The following is a 20455-nucleotide window of genomic DNA, read 5'->3' as shown; positions in this document are numbered from 1 at the left end:
TGCTAATATGATGAGTGATAAAAATGTCACACGCTGGTAAATAATGATTATTGCTTTGGCTGAAATTAATTCTTGAAAGGCCAGTTACCTTCAAATTAACATTATAACTTAAAGCTTGTCTTTTTCCTTCCCTATATTTTCAATATAAGCCAAAAAAAAGGGGGGGGGAACGTTGATAATTTCAAATGAATATATTTTGGTATTAAGCAACAAATGTCATTTTATAATCAAACTGGAAGACAACATAGTCTTGTTTTTTAAAAAAATAAAATAGTTTAAAAATAAATATGAGGTTATATCTGGTTTTCTAATCCAAATATTGTCCAATAGTTAAACCAGTGTTTTTGTATGTAATTTAATTTCTCTCCAATGTGAATTTTGTTTTAAACCTTTCATCAATCAGTCAATTCCTTAAATGAAGGTTTGAGACCCAACTTCACTTTATTTGAATAAAGAATACTTTGATTCAACTACAATGAAGATGAAAGATAAATTGTGATTACTACCCTACACATAAATATGTATTATCATCAAAGAAGACAAAATCTAATAAGACTAATTATACTTTGTTTTTATCTTTTCTGGGGGGGGAGGGGAAGGTTGCTACTGTTATGAGGCTGCCTGTGTTGGTGTGAAATTAGTATTAACTTTTATGTTCTTTATATAAAGTCCCCCATTTTAAAGAAGAGCCAATATTTTGGGTTTGCTGTCTTGTTTATCTGAGTGACAAGCCTGAAATATATATGAGTGTTCCTGCTTGAGAACAATTCCTGAAGTACAATTAAAAGTGTACCATGCACCAACTAGCAAAATCTTCACCAACATATCCTAACACTTGGTTTGGGTCCTTCAGTTTATTAAAAGAAATAGTGTTCCTTCTTAATTTTACCAACTGTGTATGCTGTAAGCAGTATTTATGTTTAAGCTGGCGATTAAAGGACTTTCAATTAACCCTAATACTGCATTCTTAGTAGCCGGGTGAGAATTAAGGGTTCAAATGTTTTACTAATTATCTGACCAGAGGGTTTCTAGATGTAGCATAATTGTTAATGAAAAGAGGACGCTAGTTTGCAACTTAATAGCAAAATCTACTTGTAAAAAAACAAAACATAAAACTTTCCTAATATGAGCTTTCAAAACAATGCTAGGAAAGAATGTGTACACATTCCTCAACATCAGTCAGTGTTTTGTGGAATAAGGACTGCTAGGTTAATTTTAAAGTTCATCTCTTGGCTTGCATTATGTGCTCTGAATTATATATGTAATGGTTTTATGTGACCATGGTTTGGCCACTTAAAATACTGCTTTCAATATACTGGCAATCTAATTTTTACTGAACAATGATGCTCGAATTCATTAATCCCTAGAATATATATGACAGAATAATATTAAAGAGAAATAGCAAATTTTTCTAAATGCAATTGTAAGAAAAAAAATCTCAAAATCAAGACGGTTTCTCTGGAATATTTAGGTACTGAAGTTCTGTTTTCTTCACTGAATACAGTTATCTAGCATACTTTTGATAGAATATTTTTATAAAATCATTTGTTCTAATCTAAGCATTTATCATTATATGCAAAGAGATTTCTTGATGAGAATATTATAGACGGTGCATGTTTTTGACATTAGCATTTTATTTGGATGACTAATCTTGCAGATGTGAAATTTTAATGAATTATTCATGAAATTGCTTTCCTCTGAAATTTTAGTTTGCTCTTAATGCTAGTTATTAAACATTTTGTTTTTCTTTATAAAATTTGATAAAGAAAAATAAGGGTGCACTTCTTCAAGAGAAAAGATAGCATTTCTCTCTCTTTTTCCCCCCTTCCCAATTCTCTAAGTGGATACTTTTCACTTGGAAATCCTGAGGATAAGAGCTTCCGCTCTCTCTGATGATGAAAGCTTTTAGTTAAGATTGATTTTAATTCTGCATTGGAAGCAGCTGGTGATGAACCGGAGGCATATGCCTAACATACAATATCAGCAGGTCAGGGGGGGAAAGAAACTTAGGCTGTGGCGACTTTTACTACCAGTGTGAACAACCAGCATTTTTATTGCATTTGAGAATGCTATAATGTCAGTAATTAGTACTGACTACACAACATTTTTTTTATTGTCTGTATCCACAGACATGGAATGATGGAATTACAGTTGATGTCAAGGAATGAGTTTCTTTTATGCCTTATCAAAACAAAACAAAACAAAAAAAAATTCTTGTTACTGGCAGCACATAAACACGAAGCACCATGCTCACAGTCCGGACTGTACCATCTTCATCAAGGATTATGGGTGGCCCAACAAACGCCTTTAGGATTGCAAATCTGATTCTCAGGATAAAAAAGCAAAACCGACTTTGAAAACATCCAAAATATCAGGAAGGGTATGCTGTTAACCAAAAGGTACCAAAAAGCTTCAAAATCCTTACAAACACACTCTTCTCTGGGCCCTTGGAAACAGAGCTCAACTGGAATGTGAAAAGGAAAGGAATTATTTAACTGTTTTTTTTTTTTCATGATAAAAAAAAGCTAGTAATTTAATTAATACATCGTATCTTGGGTTAAGAATCCAAGGTTTTCTTTACTGGGTTTGACAGAATGCCGGGAATAAAGTTAGAGCTGTCCGAAGGTGGCAGGGCTGGAGGTCACTCTTCACGTACATACGTAAGTCTTGATTTTCCATTTTGCTTCAGGTCCAATGTGGCAGCCTAACTCCTCTTACAGGGACAGACTCCAGGGACCAGGAGGGTGCATCCTCATTCCTGATAGTGCATTTGTCTGATACACAGGACAACCTCCCTAACGTACGCTTTTCTTTGAGGAGAAAAAAAAAAAAAGTAACAAATTGTCTTTACATCTTGGCACCTTGTAAAAGTTTTTTTTTCTTTTTTATACAAAAGTTCAATAGTTTTGACACTCCTCATTATTAATCACTACTTCACTGATAAAACTTTGCAAAGTGTGACCCTGGAATTTCATCATGCAAAATATTTACTGCAGCAGGAGAAAACATTTTTTTAAACAACATTTTTTTTTCTTTTCAAATGTATGAATTTGTTTAAGATAGCCAGGAAGGCAGTGGTAGGAAAAACACAAGGGATAGGAATGTATCAAAAAACAGATTAACACACGCACGCGCACACACACAAAAAAACCTGTACAAAATGTTCCAATCAATGAGAACAGGAAAAAAAAAAAAATCTTGTCAACTATGTTACAATTTAAAAGCAAAAAAAAAAAAAAAAAAAAAACTTAGGGAGTTTCTCCCTCCCACATGTCAGGAAATGTCATCCAATATTCTTAAAGCAAGGATAACTAAATAAAATACATGTGCAGCATATTCTGCAATTCCATTACATACAGTAGTTTTTTTTCCCCAAAGCTATTTTTTTAGTATAGTTAATATAAAGCAGTTGCACAAAAAGCAAAGGTGTTTTGACAAACAGGTGTATGCATTTATTCCTTTTTAGGAACAATATCTAAAAAAAGAACCGCCCTCCGCCCTCCCCCAAAAAAGACAAAGATTCACACAGACACATCGGGATATATGTACAACATAATAAACCCCATCCTAAAGAAGCGACTGGAATACCCCCAAGGGATACAGAATCAGAATTGTAAAAATCATAGTGAAGTTTGCTTGCTGTAAAGCCTGAGAATTTTTTTTTTTCAGTTGGTTCTTCTGCAAGGGTGTGATACCTGCAAAGATATGTAAAATCTAATTTTTCTTTTTTTTTTTGCTACAGTCTTTAGACTAAGCATGCAAGACATACAACTAAGTGCAACTGAGTGAAATGTATTTTTTTTATTTTAATCATTCCCTAAAGGTTTGAACTGAGGTATGCGTACTAACAGTTTCTCATGCTGTTATCTTTACTCATGTCTAGCTACACATGCTGAGAATGAACTAATCTACCAGATTTTTATCCTCTTTTGAATACCAAACTAACCAGCAACCACTCAGTTTAGAAGCACAGGGCCCCCTTCCCCTGACCTGTCTGGCTACTGCCTGTACATCATGAAGCTGCCTGGAAAAGTTTTTTTCTTAAAAAAAGTCTTGAGTGACCACAGACTGCCCTTTATACAGAAAGCAGAGTGAAGCTTCAAAAGTAACTGCCAAAGAAGTTTTTGTACCAAGCTTATGAGTGGACGGGAGTGTTACTTTTTTTTAAATGAAAAATGCTGACCAAAGCCTAAACGAAACGAAACAAAACCAAAAACAACTGGAAGATATATGCCAAGATAAACTAAAATTAATGCAGCAATCATAGCACAGTCCTTGAACAAAAGTGGCATACAATCTTTCTAAATTTTTTTTTTTTTTAATTCTAGAAATACTATTATGTGGTCTAGTTCAACTGTGGAAGCTTTTCTGTTCTGACACTTAACTGTCTCCTTTATGGACTACCCTAATTTTCAGTGGCATACATTCTTTTTTTTTTTTTTTGAGATGGGACTCTCTTCTTTCTGTTGCTCCTTTAATACTGTGTCCTATTTTTATCTGCGGGAGCCCCATACTTTCTCTTTGTAAGAATGAGTTTTGGTCTCTGTAGAGGTATAGGGAAAAGAAGAAAAAAAAACTAGAAAAAAGTAACAACTTTGGTTCCATTACCTACTTGGTCTTCTAAATTTACTCTACATTGAAGGAGCAGTTCTCTTTCTCAGGTAAGCAATAGCCTATAATCTTGTCATTTGCCTCTAAATTCTTTTGCCTCCTTTGATCAACAATAAGAGGATATTTGGCTTCATCAGATAAAGCATAAAACAGAACATAATTTACCTTTGTGTAATATCTTTGGTAATTTTAGGGAAAAAAAAGGTACAAAGAATATAAGTTAAGCTTCGAAAGGCTCTCAAACTAAAACAAAAGCTACAGTCCTAGATAAATAAATGAGAGGGAAGTGGGTGCAGAGTGGAAGTGTCGAGGGGTTCTAAGGACTGAGGTTGTGCTGACCTAGAACCATCACCTTCTGCATGCCATATTTGGTTCCCAAAAGCCCAGGGCTGGGATGAGCCCAGCCCACCTCATGTCTTTCTTCTCCTGTTAGTTTTTGATACTGGGTTGGTGTGAAAATATTGCATAACAAACTGAACTGCAGTACCGAATTTGCACATTTGAAATGAACACTTTAGCATTTGCTGAACTCAGTCCTCATTAACTCCCATAACAAGTTCAATCTGAAATCTAATTCGCAAACAGATTAATGCCACCAAGCAGGTCTGAACTGATGTACAAACTCAGAGTAACTGCCGCCACCATTTTTCAGCAAAGTTGCTCAGGGAAGCCGGTTTTGGGGGCCGTTTTGCGATCAAAGCAACCCACACTGGTTATAACAGAGAGCCCATGGCAACTTGGTTACACAAGGGAGAGCCTTCCACGACCATACTGTCAGTCTAATTGTGAGATTTTTCTCGGTGCTGCCTATGTTTCCTTGTGCTGGTAGAATGCTGTGGCATTTATCAAGAATGATGGTTGCTGCAAAAGGAAAGAGGAAAATCTGAAACAGCCCTCTAACCACCCCCAATACTGCTTCATGGAATGAATCGGCATTGTTCCTAGAGAGTGTGTCTATTTTTTTTTTCTGTCATTCATTCTCTTTCTGGCAGGACGTCACGTCTGTGTGAGAGGACCTTCATGTGTAGAGTGCAGCATTTGGGACCTTTTTGAAAAAGACCAAAACGGAATGTTTTCTGACTTTAGAGAAACGTGGTGATGTCTGAAGGAAGATGGAATGAGTGACAGAAAGCTACAAACGAGAAATGACATTCAGCTTTGTATAATAAAAACACCTATTAACATTCATCACAAGGTACAGAAAACTTTAAGCCTCCAAGAGGCCATGGGCCCAAATGGAGGCCTGAGGTCAGAACTTAAAATGGTATAGTAGAAGAAAAAAAAAAAAAAGCAATACATTAAAAAGTTTGGGATAATTATTTTTAACCCCTCCCCCCCAATACACACACAAAGGCCTTCCCCATCCCAACTGGAAGCAAAAAAAAAAAAAAAAAAAAAGGAGTAAAGGCAGTGATAATCAACATGCAGTACTGTGCAAATAGGTCGTCCATTGGAATCCTTAAATTCTGGGCAAAGGCTTGGTCTGCAGCTTAGGTGCACAAGCTCTGTCGGGTGTCCTCAGTGTCCAACGTCGGCAGGACGGCAGTTCAAAGTCTGCTGCTAAAAGTGAACCAGTTTAGCAAATTTACAACACTGATGTTGACTGTTAAGAGAGGAAAATCCCAAGTACCAAACAAGTCCATCCAATGCACAGAGTACAAATTCCTTTTTTCAACAAAAAGTAGAAAAATCAAAAATACTCCCAAATGGGATTCTTGATGGCACTAAGAGTTAACACATTTCAGAGTTGTCAAAATGTAGTGAAAATCCTCCAGACTGTACAACAAATGGAGAACAATTTCACTGCTAACTTTTGACTTTTTTTTTTTTCTTTTTCTTTTTCCAATCTTCGTTTTCAGAGTTGGCCCGCCCAGACATTCACTCCATGTCCTCATTTACTGGTTCGTCTTCGTAATCTCTGTCATGGTCAAAATCTGGACTGTGGTTGGCTGTTGTCACTAAGGACAGAGGCCCTTCAGCTTCCTCTGGATCGAGGGGCTCTTCTTTGACGTGTACAGGATGCCTGGAAAAACAAGCAAAGGTTCAGTGAGGGCACTTCCCAGCCCAGTGCAACTCAAGTGTTTTGGGGCAACATAAAAGCCACACTCCAGAACTGCACTGTCCAATACAGTAGCCGCTAGCCCCACGTGGCTCTCTAAATTAACATGAATGAAAACGTAACACAATTGAAAACCCAGTTTCGCAGTTGCATTGGCCACATGTCAAGTGTTCAAAGGCCACACGTGGCCAGTGGCTACCCTGCTGGACAGCAAAGAGCTAGAACATTTCCATCATTGCAGAAAGTTCTTTTGGATAGTGCTGCCCTAGAATAACTCATCTCTGGACAGACTCGGGCCTCTCCTCCCCGGTGGCATTTCTCACACTTTAACATGCACTCCGATCACCTGCGGACCTCATTAAAATGCAGTGTGTGATGCAGCAGGTCTGGGTGGGGCCTGAGACTCTGCATCTCTAACAGGCTCCCAGGTGCTGCTGCTGGTCCTGGGACCACACTCAGAGAGGACCAGGTAAGAGGCCCCACGGTGGCATCCTGGGTGGATATACACAATCTTCAAATAACTATGTGAAATGAGCATCTGTAACGCGACGGCGGTTTGCGGGGACCACTGAGCACAGGAGGCTGGGCTAATCATGGCTTGCTGTGTGTTCTGCTTTGCTAGTTAACATGCAGAACCTGTGAAAGAACTCTCCAGAGGACGACCCCAAGCGAGGTTCTATCATTAATCAACTTCAAGCAAACACAGCGAAGAGACACCATGATACATGCTGGAAACTCCAAATTAATGCATATTTTTACAAACTGTCAATAAGGCAAGAAAAGCCCTGCCAGGAAACACAAACGGAGAGGAAAAGGCTCGCTCAACACAACAATATGATAAGAAAGCAGAGCCCCAATCAGAATAATAACGCTGTCAGCTGTAAACAAGGTGAAACATGAAGCCCGGCTGGTAGTGGCCAGTGGGATGTGCGTGGCTGAGATGAGACCTGCCAACTTTCTCATTATGGCCCAGCGCACGGTTCACCCGAAGGGTACTAGGGTGATCACACAAAACCACTCCGATAACAATTGAGAAATGTTGTTCGTAAATCATATTTACAAGGGATCCTTTGCAAATACAAATTACTTTCTGTTGCAGGGCTTTTGATATGTAAAAGAACCATTCAAGTTAAAAAAAAAAAAAGTCCCATCTCTGGGACAGGCTGCAGAAGGGAGGAATTTTTTAATTGACATTATCAAGTATTAGTAGTAAGAGGTGGTACCGAGGATAGTTGGATTCCTAAATAATTGATGCTGTATGCAAACCCCGAAGGCCCCTTGAACCATTTAAAAACAAACAGAAGGGTGCTTTGGACTGCCCTTGAAGACAGAAACCTTCACAATCAATTGACTCTAAAATTAGCAGAGTATAGGGAGAGTTTGGGGGCTAGATGTTAGGTAAATAGCTTTAAAAAACATCATGCCCTTATTCTTAAAAGCTATTTGCAAAACAAAATATGGCAAAGTTGCATTACAGTATATTTTACATATGGCTTTCCATCTATTTGTAATCTTTTAATGGTTTTATTTAATCTGTGCTTTGCTATAGTAAGACTCAGGGCTGGCTACATAATTTGTGGAGCTCAGTGCAAAATGAAAATGTGGGGTTCCTGGCTCAAAAATTAAAAATTTTAGGACAGATACAGTATAGCGGTAAAACTAGTGTATCCTGGGCACGGTGGCATGTGCTTATATAGTCCCAGCTACTCCAGTGAGGCAGGAGGTTCGCTTGTGCCCAGGAGTTCGAGGCCAGCCTGGGTGATACAGCGAGACCTCAACTCTATAAATACAAATAAAAAATAATAAAAATAACAACAGAAAAGTGCAGTGTCCTTCCAGGCATGGGGCCCTGTGAGACTGCAGACATTGCAATGCTTGTGAAGTAAGCCCTGGTAGCATTCTTTTGGGAAAAATTAGGTATAGTGATTATTATTCCTTAAAGAAAAAAAAAATCACCAAATACACCCCTAAATAAGGTCGTTTTTTTTTTATTTGTGCTATCTCTTTCCATATGGGGTGGTATTTTTTACATATGGTGAACACAGCAGCAATATGATCTTTTATTTTGCTAGCTTTACAGTTATAATTTTTATGGCTCTAAGAGATTCCATTGTGTTGACATGTCAGTCCCTTAATGCTGGACATTTCGGGATTGTCTTCTTCTCCCTCCCTTTTACTGTTTGTATAATACAGTGACCATTTTTATCCATTAATCTTTCTACTTCTGTTGATTTACCTCCTTAGGATAAATTTCTAAGAATGGAATTGTTGGAGCAAAGGCCAAAACATCTTTATGGTTCTTATGATTTACTGCAACAATAATTTCCAAAGGGGCTATCAATTTAGACGCAAATTCATCAGCACCAAGCATTATTTAAAAAAAAAAGAAAACATTTTGCTGCTTAGCAAGAATAAGGTAAGCTCAGGTTGCCTTAAATTGTGTTTCTTGCATTATAGACAATGGTGAACATTTCTTCATGTTTGTTTCATATCTTCATTGTTTGAGAATTGTCACTTCATAAATTACCCCCTCTTTCTCCACCAATCACATGATTCTGGTAATGTCCATCGGATAGGAATTTGCCTGAGTTTTATTTGGCCATAGAGTGAGGCTCAACATTTTCCTTTCTTTTAAACTATCAGATTTATTAATCTCTTCAGATTTACAAATCAGAATCTGATGCTATAAGATCATTTGAGGTTTAGGGGGGAGAAGGAAGTTGGAGAACCCTAGAAGAAATAGATCCATCTTAATGAAGTTCTTACTTTATAATTTTAGACTTTAACAAATGTTTTGCTAAGCAAAAAAAAAAAAAATTCAGATACATGTATAGCCCCCTAAAAAACAGTTCACAACATGAAAGAATATTTTGTTTACCCAATTACCCTGATTTGATCATTATACATAGTATATAAGTATCAAAATATCACATGTACCCCCAAAATATGTACAACTATGATATACCAATTTTTTAAAAAGCTGTAGAAGCAAAAAAAAAAAAAAAAAAAAAAAGGTTTTCCCCTAAATGGGCAGCCAAAATTCATTAAGATTATTTACTATCCCAAAGACACAGGTAATGGTCCTGTCATGCCTGCTGGCTCAATCCCAGTGGCCTAATGCAAAGTGGTTCCCAGCAAATGTTAACTGGCTAAGTCTGCTGTGTGACAACCTAGGTTAAATGTTAAGGTTTCTTAAAACTGTAGAGAAATGAAACCCAATTTCAGGATGTTTCTTGATACTAACAGATAACCCTGGGTGTGGCAACCGTAGTAGTAGAGGCATGCAGTGCTTCAAAGAATAAAACAGGATAGATTCCCATGTACAATACATTTCAGATAAAATGCAAACTATTTAAGACACCATACTTCACACACTCTCACGGTGTCTCCTAGAAATCCGAGCTGCACGATGCACCTTCTTCCCCTTGCAGATGCTGCCTCCCCACCACCCCAACTTCTGAAAGGGCTACCCATGAATAACTGTGCAAAACCACACATTTCCCTTCTCCTTACATCTGAGTAATTCCTTTGTTTAGCCACTCTGGGAACACAAGAGTTTTTAAATAAAGCTGACTGGTAGTTTAAAGGCATTGTGTTCTGGGGGTGTATGCACAGCATGGAGTATTTTGCTTTGTAGCTCCTTTAGCTCCTATCAGGATAAAAGTATAATACCCCAAAGCCATAATTATGTGCCTACTTTCTAGTGTTTCAAAGGAGACACGCAACGTAGTGGTATGTGAGAGTCACAGAAAGGGTAAGAATGAAGAATTCTGTTTCAACACTAGATATTAGATAGGCTGCCTTCCTAACAAGGTCCTCCAAGCCGTGCAGTAAAGTTTACAGCTTGATTTATTCTGATAGACTGGAACAGTTAAAAAACAATTTGCATCATAGTAGGGTAATGCATATTGGACAAGAATGAAAACTATGTCATTATAGAATTCGCTTAATGGAAGTATGAGGTCAAAAAGAGTAACAGTCTATGACACTGATAGCAGGCACAGGGAAGCCGCTGTTGACATATAATTACATTTAGCAAACAGTGTAAACCTGTGAGATTTGAGCAACACATTTTGACGTCTTTATGTAGGGTTTCTTTTAAAAACCAGTTGAAACCTTCATTTCATTAAAAATTATGATGACTGCTGTAAAACATGGTTTTCAGTAATACCGGAGTTAATTCAAACTTGTTAAACTTCACAGTGACTTGACTTTGCACAGAAAAATTATCATCACGCTACACTGTTGCCTTGGAGGCTGGTATCCAAAGCTATTTTCCTTTTATTTTAATGATCCTTTATACTAAATAATAAGAATAAACATTAACTAAACCTTGGAGTTGGTAGAGATTATAAGAAATAGCATCTCTTCCATTCGATAACTTCAGACATTTTTGCTCTAATGAGTATTTCTTGAGGCAGCTTATATACCAATGTACATTTGCGCTAAACTTCCTTAATATCTGAGTAAATACTCCTGTCATGACAATGACTTTATTATTTTCACTCATGTTCATCTTTAAGTCAGAACCGGCAGGTTGCTTTAGAAAGGATGAAATATAGCAACATCGGTGTGAAAGATAAACATGTTCTTAAAATGTTGTGCAGTAAATGCTAAGATGTCCATATAAATTAAAAATGATTATTTCCACCTTTAAAGATCCTTTTCAAAGCACTTTGGAAATGAAATGCAAATGCTAGAAAATCAAATTTCAGATTCCCCCACACCCTCCAATTATGCTGACAGATAACACTTTTTTCTCTGTCATTGGATGCCAATTCATTCTGTTTCTAATTGTTACAGGTCATATATTCCACTGCTATCACCCAAATTATCTTAAAGTAAGATGTTGGTCGGTTATTCAGAAAGAATATGTAAACAAGTGGCCTATTCCAGGAGCTGACAGCATTGCAAACACTAAATGTGTTAGTCCCTGAAAGTGGGCAACAGTTTTGCAGAGACTCGCTAAAAGGGAGAGACTGTCATTCCATAGCATTTCCCACAAATCCAATCATTTGGAATAATGTGGTTTCTTTTCTGTTTCAAAACTTTTTCTGGGAGAGAGGGCGTTATTGTAGTCACATTGATTCTCCCCTATCACCCACCCACGGGGACAATCACAACTTCATGGCCTCCGCCTATGCTGTGGTTGGCACGGTCCTGGCGCCATTCACATTCAGCATGGGTGACCGTCGCCCATCACTTCATTCAGTTATATCTGCACTCATTATACTGCCGTCTGCTGCTGTAATGCTCCTATTAATTTTCCTTTTGATATTTTAAGAGCAATCTATAAATCATGCCGCCTTTCACTTGTGCCATCATTAATGCTTGGTAATAATGCTGTGGCACTGCATTCACGGTTAAGCTTATCACACAACCAAGTAAACAAGCATCTTTTGCTCCCTGCTAGGTTCAGCACGCCTGAAAGTTGAACACACTGCCAACTTTTTCATGGAGGGATGCATATTAATTTTAGGAGAAAAAAGGAGTGGAGCTTCCATAATGGCCTGGGATGCAAAGGAAGACAAAAAGCAAACGTGTTTCCCATTTTTCATTGCTGTGTGCTCTTTAGGACCAGAGAAGGCTGATTACTTTTATGGGCAAGTTATAGCACATAGTCCTTTTATGTACTAACCGTGCTAAACATTTCTAGAAGCGCAAACTTCTGTCTGGGTTCTGGGAAATCAGAAATTACAGAAAAGGTAGTACAAAGAGCCCAGAGAAGGGCTTGTGTGCACATAAAACAGAGACGGGGGCCTGAAGGCAAAGACCTTTTGAGTGGACAATACTCACACGGCTTGCATAGGGGATCTGCCTGGACTGCTGTCACTCTCGTTGCTGTTGGTATGCTCCATCGCCCCGTTCAGCTCTTCCCGTATTGCGCTGGCTAAGTTGCCCAAAGTGGGATTTCCCATGGAAGCGGTAGTGTATAGAGGTATACTATTCTCAGCCATTGAAGCCTGCCATCAACCAAGAGAAAATTTATGAAGACACAGGTTATGCGAGACAAGGAAACTATTATAAGTGTATTCAACAGCCTTCAGTTTAAGTTAATTGTAGCATGGTTGGCAAATACAAGTTTCTAAGAGGGGTAAGAAGGATTTTGATGTAAAAGTGCTTTGTGGCACCTGCCCCAAGCTTGGTTTTGAAGAGCTAACTGGGGGGACCCAACGTGCCTGTAAGGAGGAAGGACTCAATTCAGTTTGGCTTGGCAGAGTCACATGGTGAGGCAAGGCTATCTAATATGAGGGTGTCGGAGGCCTTTCTTCAAGAGAAACTGAATATTTCCAGATCACAGTGAAAGATAATGGAATTTTCATTTCTTTATCCATTTTGATGACTCTACTATTGGATATTAGAAATTTGATCAGATTATTCTGGCTGCACTGCTCAAACTTATGAGAACTTCCATAAACATTTACCTCTAAGATCCTATAGAAAAGGAAGAGATTATAGAATTGGAATCAATTTTTATCTCCCCCATCATTTCCGTTTTAATGATTTTTTGAATCTGTTTAGTGTAGTTTGAGATAATTGGTTGAAGGTAACACCACATAATCTTTCAGACTCAGACCAATTGCCTGGGATTTCAGAATTAAAGAAAAGTCTCTGGCAAAAGGAAGCTCTAAATCATATTTCTTTTTGGTGCCTAAGAACATTGATATTAAAGGTGACAAAGTCACTCCAAATGAGTGTCAGCTAAAAAGTGGGGAAATAAAAGAAGAAGAAACCCTAAACTCTATGGTAGGATACTATTTACTTCCTGTCCTACTGCATTTGAATAAAAGGGCCACCCAGTCTGAGTTGCAGACAATAGTTAAATGTACCATTGGACTAAAGGCTCCATATTTGTTTCATTTGGGTGGTGATTATGACCCAGTGACTTTTCAGTTAATTAAAGAGGACAGACTTTCAAAAACTGGCAGCTGTAATTAGACCAAGATTTATCAAAACTGTCCTCTTGCAGACAACACTATGCCTGGTTTTCCATCCTAATGAGAAAAAAGTACAATCACAAGACAATCTGGCATGGTGTCTTCAATTGGCCAGTCATGTAAGAGTCCAAACTATTCTAGAAACCTTGGCTCTAAACAGAAAGTAAGAGCCAAAAACAAAGAAAGAAAGTGCAAAGCTGGGCTGCAGGAAGTCTGCCTTTTATGACAACTGCAGCCTCACTCATTTTACAACCCCTGAAGCCAGGGCTTTCTAGATACAAGCCTTGCGTTGGAAGACCTCACACCTCACCTAACAAAGCTAGGCCTCTGCAAGCCCACGGCTCTTCCTTCCCTCCGCTTCTGCATGTATATAACTGCCTTCTTTCAAAAAGCAGGGGGGAAAATCCTGTTTTTATTTCCAAATATGGTGAACTCATTTTGATGAACAGCAAATCTGAACATTCCCCACTCTCCCACAGTTTGTCAAATAATTTGCATCAAGTACTTCTTTCAACAGCTCTCTTGTAATTACAATAAAGCATTTTTTTCATTTTTTGGAAGAACAGTTGCCAGAATTATTTTTTGCAAACTGCAGCTGGACAAGCGTCTTAACTGCCTTTATTTGAGACAACACAGTGGCCACGCCTGTCTCAGTCATGCAAGTTCTGCTGGGACCGTCAATTGAGCCTCTTTCCTCTGAAATACCACAAGATCAGCTCTCACAAGCTGATTTCATTATTACATGGTCAGAATGTGGCAAATGTGGGACTGTTACTAGCTTATTATTTTAATGGCTCCCCAAAGCAAAAATTGAGAAGACAAAATTAAAACGATAATGTGTTCATCGGGATGAGTTGGTCGCCCCATAGATGGGACAACCTCACTGGGAAGAGCATTTACTCTCCTTGGCTCTCAAAGTCAAGGCCGTAGCTGATTGGGAATGGATCACAGAACATGGGCTGAGGCCCAGCAGCCACAGAGGTGAAGGGCAAACAAAGGCAAGCATTTATATTGACCCCTTGGTTCTCAAACAAGAAAGATGCAAGTGATGAAAACCAGCCTTGTTCCTTTAAAAAAGGATCAACTGGCCTGCAAAACAATCCCAGTGCCTGATCCGCAGCAGAGCCTCTCGAACACTCTTTGTTGAGCAAATGATCAGAGCAACCCACCCAAAGTTAGCAAAATTCTCACCAACTGCTTATGCCTAACAAAGTGGCTCTTTTTTGTAGCTGATGTCCACTGAGAAGCAGGTGTGTTACAAAAATGGACTTAATTATATAAATTGCCCTGTGCACAGTATGTGGTTTCATGTCAAGCTGGCACCTCTGCCAAAAAATGAAGTTGCTTAAGTAATGGTGCATAAGTCCGTAAGTACCAGCGCTCCTGGAACATTAACCACTCTGAGCTCCTCGGGGAAAAGGCAGTCTATAAATACGAAGCTTTACGGTTACCCTTAGTTACTTCACTTTTTCAGAGCATAATGCAATCTGTCCCAAGTCCCATGTTTTATTTCTGTAGTGGATTCTGCTGTCCTATTTTATATATTGTATATCATGCATTATGTTGCTCTAGTAATTTTTTAAAGATATTGTTCCACTATTATTTTTACTTGTCTTGAAAAATGGAAATAGGCGATAATGGGGAGGAAGGCCTGCTGGCAGAGCTTGATTTAATTTGCACAGTAGAACGTTGTCTTATGTGACTGTCTACTCATCAAGGATCCAAACTCACAGAAGAGAGGGAAACAATCCACTCCTCAAATCATGAATTTATATCCATTTAATTCACCTTGCCTCATTATGGACATAAAATGTTCTTGGAAAACTGCAGGATGGTTTTGGCCTACTAGGGGAAACAAGAAAGGGTGCAGAGGATGCCAAAAACAAATGTTTTGGAGATGAAACATGAACAGTTCTAAAAGGATAAGGCATACTAATTGAAATTAGTCACATAGTTAAGAGAATCCAGAGGATGGAGGATCACTCTTTTTTTTTTGTTTTGTTTTGCCTTTCCACCTCATGAATGTAAAATGTGCTTGTAATCTTAATACTATTCCAGATAGAGCAGTCTTTAAATTCACACTTCACAAGACTCCAGGGAAAATAAGTTACTAATGAATGGTATTTACAGTGGCGGCATCTAAGCGTGCTTTCATTTACTCTTCTAAAGTTACTGTGTAAACTACAAATAATTAAAAGAAACACAGAAAGTAGTTTCTCCTATCAAATCTGGTTCAGGCTAGAAATAAATAAATATAATTACTGAAATGTTAACTCCAGTGAATTTGCCTCTAAACCAAAACTGTGTAAAAGTCGTGTCATCCATTCTCGGGAGCCGGAAGCCTCTGCTGGTGATCCGGGAAAAGCGCTCTACAGGGCTCAGAGTAGGCGCTCGATACCTATTCATTTAATGAACAGCGAGAACCGGGGTGCCTGTTAGTACATCCTCCTCCCAGAATGCCCAGGGTCCCGGTTGTTTTTTCATTCCCATCTCTTTTGGGCCCTCACCCTGAGAAATTTTAACCTCTGTTTATGTATTATGGCCCTCTGGAAGGGCACAAGAAGCAATCTTGGGGTGATATATCCCCCACGGAGAATGCATGCTGCAAAAGTCTGTAATGGTATCATATATTACAGATGCCAGATTTATCTATATAGAATATGTCATTTCAAAGTTCTCAAGATTCTCTTGGCCTATCTTCTAGAACAGTCTAGGGAGGATCAAAACCAAACAGGGCCACTGGCCAAGAGGACACTGCCTCTCCATGAACTCCTGAGGGGGACCTGAGTACCACACCCAGGTACTTTACTGTAGTGATACTGGAGTACTCTGTCCACTTAAGAACTGAGACCTGCAACACATAAAAAGCTTGCTCCCTGCAGGGGCTGCCCTGATAGCTCACATTTGGGTGTTGCTCTATTTCCTGCTCAAAACCAACGTCTTCAGCCCCCAGTACCGTTGGTGATGTAACAAGTGCTCGGTTTGTCAGGAGGAAACATACATTCTGTGTAATGATTATGTAATCTTGCACAGTCTGCCAGAAATCTAAAGAGTTTTTTTTTTTTTTTTTTAAAAAAACACCTCTATTGTTCAAACAAAAACAGTTTACTTTTACCGAGTGGGCCAAACTCAGGTTGCCACCCCCCAAGAGCAAAGAAAAGATGCTAAAATATCCACTTTGAAAGAAGAAGAAATACAAAGCTCTGCTTTCTCTTTAAACCCGTGAACAATAGAAGGTCATGTGACGCAGTGGCCTATCATCCGGCACATTAATAGCTGTGCTAGAGTAATTACACTTGTGGTATTTTTGCCTCAAGTGAAATTCTGAAATAAGAGGATGGAAATTATGATACTGCTGATAAATATTAATAAGTGAACTTTTAATTTTTTTGCCACAATATTCAAAATGCTAAGCATCCTGCTAATGCTGAAGCAGCCCGATGTGTTTGCCTCCAGGGAGTGCGATGCTTTTGTGCACTTAAGAAAAAAGTTTAACGGAATTAAAATTTAATATCTAATTAGAGCGAGGCTAATATATTTTGAAATGAGTGGGGAGACCTGTGCCTCTGCTGCATATTCGGGACGGCCGTTAATCTTACCTGTAAAGCTGCATTGAGAGGTGTGCAGTAGGCGTGGCTGCTCTGCATGTTTTTAATAAGGGAAGGGTTACTGTGTAAGAAAAAGATAAAAACTCAAAGTTAAACACGATCGACTCCCGAGTTCCTAGCTAAGTTTTAAGCTAACCGGTGTCCTTCCAAATCAGAAATTACCCCCGGTTAACAAGACCAAAGAAAACTCAGGCTATCTCCCTACTTTCATAGGACTGGTCTGTGTGCACACCTCTGGGGATAGACTTTGCTGTTCAAGGAAACTAGGTGTAAAACTCTGGTTTAAGTAGTAAAGGGCCTGGCCTCTCTGCAAGTTTTTAGCAGTTCCGGGACTCCAGACTCCAACAGGAGGGCGGCAGCCTGGAGGTTGGGCTGGGGAAGTTGGGGAGCTGACGGCAGGGGTTCCTGGGAGTGCATGGGAAGAATCTGGCTCTTAAGTATCTTCCTGATCTCAACTACAAGGACTGCTAGAGGGACAGCAGGAAGGCTCTTAGGGAAGATCTCCCAGGCACGGTTACTGCCCAAAGAAGACAGAGGGGAGGGTTGTTCCTAAGTAAGGCGAGAGGCTGGCTTGATGTCATTCTTATACAGCCAGATCTGGGAGGGTCTGGGAATATTCGATGCCGTCTGCATTCACTGACCAAATAAAGTCAAGATATTGTTTTAAGAAAATCTCCAGCCTAGTAAAAATAAAAATACTAAAAAATTATGTAGGACATACTGAGGGAAAAGTGCCTTCCAGCAGGAAATGACCTACATTTATCAGTGGCCTTTAAAGGGAAGTATACCCGGTATTACCAATCTTTTTCCTATGCTTGGAACATTTTAATCATTCATTACATTATTATACTGAGTGAACAAATAAGAAGAAATTTACCCCAATAGTACCCATTTTAACTCTAAACAAAAATATCCTTTTTACTCTGAGGAATTATGGCTTAAGCCAAAGTATTTAGTTGTAGGGTCCCCATAAGCTGCTGAATCAAAATACAACCAATATTTGCATTAAAGACGTCAAAAAAGCATTATTCAAGGCACTGGTGTTCCAAAGAGAAACGAGAGAAATACATGTACAAATCACACAATTTAGTTTCGTTGCAGAAAGCTGTGGCACTGCTATTGGTGAAATGCAAAACTACATGGGATGAGTCAACCATGCAAAGCCAAAGCAACAGCAGAAAAAAAAAACAAAAGCAAGTAAAGGCTCTTACTGTGCAACAAGCTCGTCAAAGTTTTCATCGGGGCAGTATTTGCGAGGACGGCCTCGTTGAATATGGCGGCCACGTTTAAACTCTTCATCATCAACTGTCCAAAAGGACCCAAACTCATCCTCTACTCTGATAAAGCACTTATGCAGTGAGAGGTTGGTGCGAATGGCACCCTGGGATAGGAGCAGCAGCAAAGGAGATGGAGTGGCAACAAAAGGAGACGGGGTTGGGGGCAGAACAGACATCCAATACAGGGAACAGGAAAAAGAAAATAAAATGCAATAAGCATAAGCAAATGGTTTGTGAGGGTTAATATGCATTGCCACCTAAAAGCTACTAGCATGTGATGCAACAAAGACCAGCAAGCAGGGCAGGGGGACTGGTGGGTATACAAAACAGGGGGGATGAAATGCTTTTTTGCTTCCCTTAACTGAGACAACGTGAAACCAGTTCTTTGGTCTAACACCATCTAGCAGCCAAAGCCTCTACGTTATACTTGTTAGCACAATCCAAGCTAGGCTAAGAAGTTCAAACATGGTGGACGTACCCACTGATCTTTTGTGGCCTTCGTTTTTGGAATTCTACTTCATCCACTGTCCATACTGCCCCTTTAACGTTTTCTACTCGCACAAAACACTTGTGAAGACTAAGATTATGACGCACTGCATTCTGCAGCAAGTATAAAAGAGAGAACATTTACATTTTCTATAAGAAATGACTCCAAAAACAGCAGTAAATTCAGCCTAACAGTCCACATTTGTAAAACCATACCCAAGAGCTGCAGCTACCACCCCCGTGGATGACCTCCTTGTGGTTAAGGGTGTCTTTTCCAAGAGCAAAAATAAACCAAAATTATGAATTCATTGTACTTTGGCATATTAATCTAGGCTCTGGTAATATCTAACCAGAAGAAATACTTTTTAATATGCATACACGCCCAAAATAGGTTCCACAGTACAAATCTGAAAATGTTGTTACTATGACTTCAAAGTAAGAAAACATGCAAAGCATAAAACTGCCCCTTCTAAACCCACCTATCCCCATGAAAAAAGGGTAGTTTTTTGTGGTTTTTTTTTTTTTAACTGTGAAAGATGAAGACTTGGTTAATACCGCTAAATACAGTTTTGTTCTTGATAGTTTCTAGCTTTAAAAATGTCCATCGGTTTTATTAAGAAGAACTCTAAGTTGGATTTTACCACTGAGAGTACCACCTTGTGTAGCAGGCTGACAGGGTCAGGGGGTGAACTGATCCCAAGGGATCAGTATCTCTCTTCTGGAATATATGTGAGAGCTGGCCCTAACTATGAGCAGGTGCTTTAATAATTAAGTAAATGCCAAAGGAACACATGAGTAGAACTCTCAATGGCAAAATGACTTTATTTCCCACAAATTATGTTTTCTACAGATGCATGTTTCGTTTTTAATGGTTAAAAGTTATTTCTGGTCATTCCTGAGCTGAGACCCTTGATGTCGGTAATCTATCAGAATGGAAGATCTCAACTCCAAGGTGAAGAGCTTTTAACATTTCACCTTTCCTTTGAGTTTCAGCCCTTACTGGGTACAGTACAAGCGTGGCTTCACTTCTTTAGTCCTGCCTGGTTGAACTTACTGATCTATAATCAACACTGGGCATGAGGATATCACAGAGACCCAGGTCATTTACTTAAAACTTTCTTCTTGTACAGAATAAGTAGGTGACTCAATTGGGGCATGAGAAGCTGACACACACATCACACTTCATATACCTTGGAAGCCCTCACTCAATGCCGGCAACGATGCTATTGTGCAAACACTGTGCTGCCTTCCCTTCCACCACCTGCACTATTTCCTCCTTAAAGGTGAATTATCCTTAAAGGTGGTGGATCTTGATACTTTGAGAGGCGTTTCAATTTTGGGACAATCACAATTGGTGAGAATTCAAGCTACATGATAATTTTTCTTCTTTGACATAGAATATTTAGATAATAATAAGACATAATTTTATTGCAGGGTGTGATGAACTGTTTGCAAGGAGATTCACGGACTAAATTC

The 20455-nt window shown here is 38.9% G+C and overlaps 1 protein-coding gene across 6 annotated transcripts in view; it reads right to left on the bottom strand.

Moving 5' to 3' along the window:
* Nucleotides 1–2027: 2027 nt before the first annotated feature.
* Nucleotides 2028–20455, bottom strand: part of LOC123623006 (forkhead box protein P1) — a 163273-nt gene continuing 144845 nt past the window's right edge. For all 6 annotated transcript variants that reach the window (XM_045529636.1, XM_045529635.1, XM_045529637.1 and 3 more), the window contains 4 exons: nt 18972–19093; nt 17208–17277; nt 12467–12633; nt 2028–6634 (listed from right to left, as the gene is read on the bottom strand). In XM_045529636.1, coding sequence (XP_045385592.1) covers nt 6490–6634; nt 12467–12633; nt 17208–17277; nt 18972–19093 — 504 coding nt within the window. In that variant the 3' untranslated portion in view covers nt 2028–6489. The remainder of the gene's footprint in view (nt 6635–12466; nt 12634–17207; nt 17278–18971; nt 19094–20455) is intronic.

This window comes from Lemur catta, chromosome 18 (genome assembly GCF_020740605.2).
Source record: "Lemur catta isolate mLemCat1 chromosome 18, mLemCat1.pri, whole genome shotgun sequence".
Taxonomy (NCBI): domain Eukaryota; kingdom Metazoa; phylum Chordata; class Mammalia; order Primates; family Lemuridae; genus Lemur; species Lemur catta.
The sequence above is the reverse complement of the archived record's forward strand: the minus strand, read 5'-3'. Positions and strand labels throughout refer to the sequence as shown.